At 35.2% G+C, this 9,023-nt stretch overlaps 1 protein-coding gene across 1 annotated transcript in view; it reads right to left on the bottom strand.

Annotated features, from left to right (window-relative positions):
• Window positions 1-8,091: 8,091 nt before the first annotated feature.
• Window positions 8,092-9,023, bottom strand: part of pou4f2 (POU class 4 homeobox 2) — a 2,917-nt gene continuing 1,985 nt past the window's right edge. The window contains exon 2 of the mRNA XM_047811963.1: window positions 8,092-9,023. This exon is cut by the window's right edge and continues 650 nt beyond it. Within this exon, the coding sequence (XP_047667919.1) occupies window positions 8,597-9,023 (427 nt within the window). The 3' untranslated portion in view covers window positions 8,092-8,596.

The following is a 9,023-nucleotide window of genomic DNA, read 5'->3' as shown; positions in this document are numbered from 1 at the left end:
GATTTTTAGAAACATAGGAACCATACATTAAGCTGTGAGACTTCCCTCAAAAAGAGCCAAAGAAGCAGAAGACAATCAGATCTAGATGCCTGGACCCCTTTGTTTCTTAGCACACTTCCAATATTTTAACACAATACCTGGATAAACCATATGTTTTTATGATGTCTACCATCTCAGATATCATTACATTTGGGCTAGGATACTATCAAGCGACTTAAAAACATGTGTCTACGTATAAACCTTTGGAATAAATTTACACAGTTTGACCAACATTTCCTACATTCTTAGAAATAATTGGTTCTTTGTCTTTGTTCTTGGTGTACGGTTCTGTGAACATCCTTCATTCTGAAGATCCTTGAACTGTTTCCATTGCATGGATCTTTTATTTTTAGGAGTAAAGAGCAAACATGCATATCAATGGTACAAAACATGGCTGCTGGATGGTAAAAATCCAGCCACATTATATTGTAAAGTTTGGCATTTCTGAGAGTCTTTAAGATTTTTAAAAAGTATAAGACATTATTTTATCCTGTCTCTGTGATTTTTTTCCCTTTCCAATATCCTGCCCCTTTTTTTTCTACAGTATAACAATCCTAATTATTGTGACTACACAGAAAGTAGTGAATACAGCAATCATCTGTCAACAATATCAACACATTATTAATGTTTTAATGATGAATATTATATTCACTATATCATATCACTATAAGTTTCTTAATTTGCACTATTAGAAATTGAACAGTAGTTTTAAATGTCTAAATCAAAATAAATGCTCATAAAGAAGAGGTTTGGATTAAAAATATACAATTAAAATGTAGCATTTATAAGACAGTGGATTAAAAGTGGATTCGATTGGAAAAGAGGTATTAAACTGGATCGTTGTTGTCAATGGAGAGGTACATTTAACTCCTTTACTTTTAAATGTACCGTTAAAGTATATTTAAAAGGTTAAACTTCAAAAATTATTAAAGTTCCACAAGACGCAGGCTTGAGTGTACGACCCCGGCAAGAAGGCTGAGTTTCCCGAAAGCTTCTCAAAACAAAGATTATTGTTAAATAGTAGAGTGAGCATCACATTCAGCCTTTTCTCTTTCTCTGATTCTTTCTTTCCTCTTTCTCAATTGCGATGCTCTTGACTCTGCAAAGCCTTTATGACATTCAGTCCAGATTACTGCCCTTTCTTACAAGGCGGAGGTGGGAAACGAACCCCCAACCCTGGAGGTGTTAGGCGAACGTGCTAACCACTAAGCCACCAAGCCCCCCTACAAACAATCTACTATATATATATGTGTGTGTGTGTGTGTGTGTGTGTGTGTGTGTGTGTGTGTGTGTGTGTGTGTGTGTGTGTGTGTGTGAAATATACTGTAAATACAAACTAGGCTGGAAAATGTCATCTAAATAAAAACTAGGCTGGACTGTTTCATTATGATTTTAAGTAAGAAAATGTGGTACAAAGATATTAAATATAGCTAAATAAATGTATTCATTAGTTATAAAGATGTCTGATAAACTTCAGATATATGATATATAATCCAATTTCAGATCAGATACTAAAAAGACATCTTCAACATGTACTATTTACTTAGATATTGGCTAACGCAATTCACTCCTCTTTATCAATTCCTAATGATAAAATAAAATGGAATAAAAAGGAATAAGAGCAAATAAGCCATGTATCTTTTCACATGGGACAAGCTGTCTGTTCACCTAGCTGTTTATTCATTCACTCATACTTTTATTTCTCCACTGTTTTGAACCATGGGGCTTCTTTATTGATATTGCATCATATATGACACAATAGAAAAAATGCTCCAGGGCTGTTCTTAAGGTAAGCTGGACAGCAAATTAGGACTGACAGGTTCAGGAAAGGTACAAACCACAGTAAGGATATTTATTCAACCTGGGAACAAAATAGAACCATACTAATAAGACTGTGTGTGTGTGTGTGTGTGTGTGTGTGTGTGTGTGTGTGTGTGTGTGTGTGTGTGTGTGTGTGTGTGTGTGTGTGAGAGAGAGAGAGAGATAGATAGATAGATAGATAGATAGATAGATAGATAGATAGATAGATAGATAGATAGATAGATAGATAGATAGATAGATAGATAGATAGATAGATAGATAGATATTAAAGATGGTCCAATAAGTGAGAATATGTATGTTTTTTAAACGTTTATTTTTAAGCCTTTTTTTTTTTTAATACAAAACAGCATCAATACTATGGGCTCAGAGGCTTTAATGAGCTTCTCGACTTTAAAGAGTTGAAGGATATTAACAAGCTGCTTGACAAATGGCGCTCAGAAGCACATTAAAGAGGCGCCTAATGGAGCGCATAATGACGGCTAATTTTCGATCAGATATAAATTAGAGCCCCCCAACAGTTATTTGCCTTAAGGACTTTATGTAAATGATTCTGTTCTGTAGCATAAACCGAGAGCAAGAGAGAGAGAGAGAGAGAGAGAGAGAGAGAGAGAGAGAGAGAGAGAGAGAGAGAGAGAGAGAGAGAGAGAGAGAGAGAGATGAATCGATTCATTTAGTATCCAAGACGTTCCGGACGCACCGGTAGCTTATGTACAATTCAAGACGCATTGTTAAACTGTAGTTTGGTTTGTCTGTTTGTTTGTTGATTGTCAGCTTTTTTTTTTAATTTTTATTTATTTATTTGTTTATTTTTACAAAACTTGTAAAAAGACCACTTTATTTAAAATGATTATTAATTGATGCAACTCATTTATATGGTTGCTAAATTTTTATAACATTTAGCGCAAGTTTAACGCAAAGTCCCGTGCCATTTTATGAAAATTTCAAGGGAAATATAAAGCCTTTAAATGTTGTATTTGTGTGTTTATGTGTATTGGTTTGGATAGATGTTGGATTTTCAGCAATCCAACGTTTTTTACACGACATACGCAGCATCCAAGGTCATTTCCTTATTGCTCTCTAATTACTGTATAAAGCTTATTTGTGGAGCAGAGAGAAAGGGAAAGGCCCACCATCCTGAACTCTTAAATATTTAATCACTGCAGGCCTCTGCTTCTGAACACATCTATTTGAACACAATGATAAATTTAATCAGAGCAAAAACGTTAAAATATTCAATAAATGTGACGTGGAACAAATCCTGCTACATATAAGCAAAACAAAAATAAATAAATTTATTTATAAGTTGTATTTCATTCTAAAATATGCCTTATGTCGTGATGGATACATTGGTTAGATTCACATAAACTGAGTTTGGAATTGTTTAATATTTATTAACGTGCTTTTAAATAAACCGAATTCAATAAATCGAATCAGGATGAAACTTCGTTTACTTAATAGAATTAATTCAGGAAATTGATGGAAATTGAATAACAGCATAAAATGTCAATGTTAGTTTGTCAATCATGTAAATGTAAACACGTGGTAATTTAAAGACGCTTTTGCTTACATTACGTGATCAATTATTAAATGAAAAGCTAAAAAAAGAAAAAAAATGACAAAGAAATGGTTTGTCCTAGAGCTACGTTTTGTTAATAATAATAATAATAATAATAATAATAATAATAATAATAATAATAATAATAATAATTTATTTAAATTCAAAACCCTAATTATATACATGCATATAAGGTTTTACTTAAATACAAAGATATATTACATGTCTATATGTGTGTGTGTATATATATATATATATATATATATATATATATATATATATATATATATATATATATATATATATATATATATATATAGACAAAATGAGCCTGTTCTTCTTTACAGCCCTCAGAACACTTATAACCACTCAATTTAATTAATATTGCATAAAGCCATGTTACAACAGCAGAGAACGGAACACCCCCTCCCTACCGCACCCCATAAATAAATAAATAAATAAATAAACAAACAAATAAATAAATAAATAAACAAAATACAAAAAATAAATTAGACAGAATTAAAAATAACAAGAAATAAGCCCTATATTTCTATCTAACGCAGGGAATGAGGCCAATAATAATAATAATAATAATAATAATAATACATAGGTTAAGTAAATAAATAATTTAAATAAATTAATACAGAAATCCAGAAGTCTTAAAGTGTTTCAGAGTCGTTTATACAGACATGTATTAATCATCGCTTTTAATTAGTCATGTTTGTGATAACTAAGTCGCAATAAATTTGGTTAAGAAGCGACCAGTGAAGAAGATGAAGAAGAAGAAACAGAAGAAGAAGCACACTACCGGCAGCACGAGCTCACCACGTGCGTTTGGCCTTTAAATGTACAGTTAAAATATTCTACTTGTGGGTCCCCAGTGCGGAGCAGCACCAGTGCACCAGTGCGGAGAAGCACCGGGGCGGATCAGCACCAGTGCGGAGCAGCACCAGTGCGGAGCAGCACCAGGGTGGAGCAGCACCAGGGTGGAGCAGCACCAATGCGAAGCAGCACCAGTGCGGAGCAGCACCAGGGTGGAGCAGCACCAGGGTGGAGCAGCACAAGTGCGGAGCAGCACCAGGATGGAGCAGCATCAGGGCGGAGCAGCACCAGGATGGAGCAGCACCAGGGCGGAACAGCACAAGGGTGGAGCAGCACCAGTGCGGAGCAGCACCAGTGCGGAGCAGCAGAAGGATGGAGCAGCACCAGGGCGGAGCAGCACCAGTGCGGAGCAGCACCAGTGCGGAGCAGTCCCTGAGTTCATCAAATATTCATCATCAAGCTTCATGTGAAAGAAGAGTGGAGGCGGGAGAGAAAAATAAAACACAATATATAATTATAACAAAGGGGAGGGGGGCGTGGCATCAGCTGTGTTGTCTGTTTTTATTATTATTGTTATTTTTATCTTACTATTGTTACTGTGGTTTTTAAGTGTGGGTGAAGCGCGTGCACGTTTACAGCTGTTTTTCTACTTGGATAAAAATAAAACGTAAAGAGGTCACATGACATGCACGGTCACATGCAGCATACCGTGTGTGTGTGTGTGTGTGTGTGTGTGTGTGTGTGTGTGTGTGTGTGTGTGTGTGTGTGTGTGTGTGTGTGTGTGTGTGAGAGAGAGAGAGAGAGAGAGAGAGAGAGAGAGCGTTTGTGTATGAGAGAGAGAGAGAGAGAGAGAGAGAGAGTAATTAACCCTTTCACTTGATTACATACTCACTCACTCACTACTAGTGTAATTATCCGCTCTTCATAATCCGATGTGTAATTTAATAATTCGTTCTTATTAGCGAATGAAGCGATCGTCTCGTCGTCTCGTTTAGAAGAACTGATTTCTTCGTTAAAAGCTGATTAGAATTGATGAAAGGGGTTTCTCAGCTCTGTGTCTCACACGCACGATGACATCTCCATCCTGCATCTGATTCAATAACTCGTCTTCTTAATTCCATTACATGACCTCATTAACTAGCCAAAACACACCCCATCACAATCACACCGGTTGTATTTGTATTTGTGCTGGAAAAAAGTATCCAAAGCAAAGTTGCGTTTCAGCTTCTTAAAACAGCTGGTGAGCAGTTGATGAACAATCAGGGATTCGTAGTGAGAGGTTATGAGTTAGGATAGGCATTAAATATACCCAAAATACATACATACATTTCTACCCAAGAATACATTTAATATGTAGCCATGTTTAGTTATTTTGGTGGAACTCTTACTAGGGATGTTTTTAGCAGCAGATAAAATGATTAGGATAAGTTGTCATTTTTTTTTTTTTTTATGTTTGGTTGGGGCTTTATTTTAAAACGGATTTTTTTTTTAACTTGAGTTATATGGTGTGGTTACTGTCAGGAAATCTGAGCACCATTATTAGGATGTAGCATACAATCCAACAATGAGTTGGAAATTAGTCTAGAAGAGCTATTTAGGCACAATACAAGTTTCTGGGGTTAAATCCTCACTTATATGAGCGAAGAAGAAAGTGTAAAAACGTCTAGTTTTTCTATGAACTTTTGAACTTTGTAACATGCTGAAATTATTATTATTTTTTCTATTATTATTATTTTCTAATTTTAGATCCCAAGTCCACTGCGCATTAATAGTAATAATATTAAAAACAATATTTGATATTTTCGTGTTATTATTGTCAATAGGTCTGGTGCATGCAAAGTAATTAAACGGTTTATTTATTTATTTATTTATTTATTTATTTATTTATCTTTTTATCTTTTTATCTTTTTATTATTTCTATAATATTTTGCCTCTCCAATCCGGAAAAAAAAAACAGTGGTGTCTATTTATATTTATTTTTAATATGAACAAAGTGTTTTGGACTAATCAAGTGATAACATGTACTACCAACAGTTCTAGTGTGTTTTATGATCTAAGTACACCAGTTTGGGGTGACAAAACAAAACCTTGTGTATAAGGTATTCTGGTTCCTGTGCACGAGCCTGAAAGCAATCCCACAGCAGTGATGACACTCCAGTCACATTTCTATCTTTCATTCTTTCATTTTTTTTTTTTTTAGGCTTCAAAGGTCGCCCGTGTGTCGGTGGTAGAAGACTGAGAAATGCACAGACTGTGGATTAAAATGGAGACCCGGTGGTTTTTTTTTTTTTTTTTTTTTTTTGTTCTTTTCTTTTTTTCTGGCAGGCTGACATCTGGCAGCGCTTGTGCTCTAGGGACCTCCTCTCAGATCTCTATAGACTCCATCATTAGACTCTAATAGAATATCAGCATTCACTCTCTGCTAAAGCAGCAAGTTGGCCTTAAGCAAAGTCGTTCTGAGGAAAAAGAAATATACGTAGCAAATGCATGTTATAGCTTTTAAATTACCGTGTACAATACCCACGTGAGATACCTTTTATCCTTCCCCACAAACTTCCTGTATATAGACGTGGATACAAAAGGCAAGAGGAGGTTTAAGTAATGCACTAAAAATATTTGCAACAGTCAGCTAAAAAAAATGTTGTTTTTTTCCCCCCAAGTATTATTTATTGCATGATAAAGGAAACCACTGAGAGCTAAAATAAAATGTTTGTCCTTTAATGAAACACAGGTCAATTCAGTCGTTAAACGATAACTTAAAATATACATGGATGTAATACTAAAAATCAATTTTGAAAAAAATAAATAAATAAATAAACTGGACAAGAGGTAAACCTAAAGCAACAGACATTACAGAGAAAAGATAAAACCGCAGCTAAAACAGCAATACAGCAAATACTGATAATATCTTGTGTTCGACCCAATGATGTATTTACATTATACACGTATACTTTCCATGAAACGGATCTTTTTTTCTGCTTTTTTTTCATAAAGAAAACATTTACCAAACACGGTGAATGTAACAAGCCATGAATTCATCATGATACGTGTCCATTTTGTACAAATAAATTACCAAAGAACATACAACATAAAGTTAATTCAAATAGGGTGAAGGGAATCATATCTCTCTCATTTGTGCCGTTGTCAGTGAAAAACAGGGGGAAATAATAATAATAATAATAATAATAATAATAATAATAATAATAATAATAATAATAATAATAATAATAATGGTGATGATGATGATGATGATGATGATGATGATGATGATGATGATAATAATAATAATAATAATAATAATAATAATAATAATAATAATAATAATAATAAGTAAAGTGGCTTATTTTAAGCAAATCCCCCGCCCCGCCTCCCCAACTTGTAGAGAGACAACGCTATTTGTACTCAGAATATGATTTTCTCATGAAAAAAGTCGAGGAGGGAATCCCAATAAATATGTAATGAAGTAAACATTACCTCACATGATAAATAGTTCATAAGAAAGTAGAGCGCAGGCGTATTGCAGCTGAGATTTGATTCAAACAAATCCACACGGTTGGAACACAGTTTAACCTTTTTTATCTTTATCCTTCAGTATCCATGGCCTTAGCTACATTTATTTAGTCTAAAAATTCAGGTTCTTTTTTTTTTTTTATAATTTTCTTATTTTTTACGCACCAAATATTTAGCGAGAAATACAAAACTATTATTTTATTAGGACTGTGATGAAGATTGAAATCGAAGAGGTGGAAAGAAAAAGTTAAACACTGCAAAATCATTGCATTTTATCTACATTAATAATAATAATAATAATAATAATAATAATAATAATAATAATAATAATAATAATATGGCGACTGTGTGCTTGATATTTATAGCATCTTGTCAAGTTGCTCCAGAAAAAAATTACAAACAATTTCAACCTCTTCAATTTCGCATCCATCTTTAGTCTAATATTATCACTCATATAATTAATATAAAAAGTCTTCTTTGTGGATATTTGTCCTTAACACAGCTTTCTCATTCATTACTATTTAATATATTTACCGTCCATCCTTAGCTCTTCTACGCGGAAAATTGCCCAAAAACCAATTTGATTGAGGCTTTAGAGAGTCACACTCATCTGAAATCCTGACCATGTTAAATATCAAAAGGGGAAAAACAAGGTCTTACTTGGTCCGGTCCTTTAAAATGCCTCCGCATCCTCTTTTGATGTAACGGTTATTTTGGTGTTTTCATTCAGAGTGATAGTCTGCTTCAGTGCACGAGTCATGGATGATTCGGGGAGGGCAAAATGTGAGGATAAGAAATGTTATACAAACAGTTCGTGAAGTCTTTTAAAAGAGTGAAACTTTATTATTTTTACACGCACGCTGAGTATTTCATGCGTTTTTGTTTCTGCCTCTGGTTGCAGAACCAGACGCGCACTACGTTCTTTTTGAGGTCCAGCTTTTCAGCAATAGCGGCGATTTTTTCGGACGAGGGCCGCGGCTGGATGGCGAAGTAGGCCTCGAGAGAACGCTTCTCGGGCGCCGCGATGGACGTGCGCTTCCGCTTCTTCTCGGCGCCGTTGAAGAGCTCGGGCTTGCTGAGCTTCTCGCGGTGTGACTTCTCGGCCTCGTCGAGCCACGCCTGGAGAATGGGCTTGAGTGCAATCATGTTGTTGTGGGAGAGTGTGAGCGACTCGAAGCGACAGATCGTGCTTTGGCTAAGCGAGCCCACGCCTGGGATCTTGAGGTTGGCGAGCGCCGCGCCCACGTCCGCCTGCGTCACGCCAAGCTTGATGCGC

Source organism: Tachysurus fulvidraco, chromosome 4, assembly GCF_022655615.1.
Source record: "Tachysurus fulvidraco isolate hzauxx_2018 chromosome 4, HZAU_PFXX_2.0, whole genome shotgun sequence".
NCBI classification, from domain to species: Eukaryota; Metazoa; Chordata; class Actinopteri; order Siluriformes; family Bagridae; genus Tachysurus; species Tachysurus fulvidraco.
This window is presented reverse-complemented; position numbering and strand designations above follow the sequence as displayed.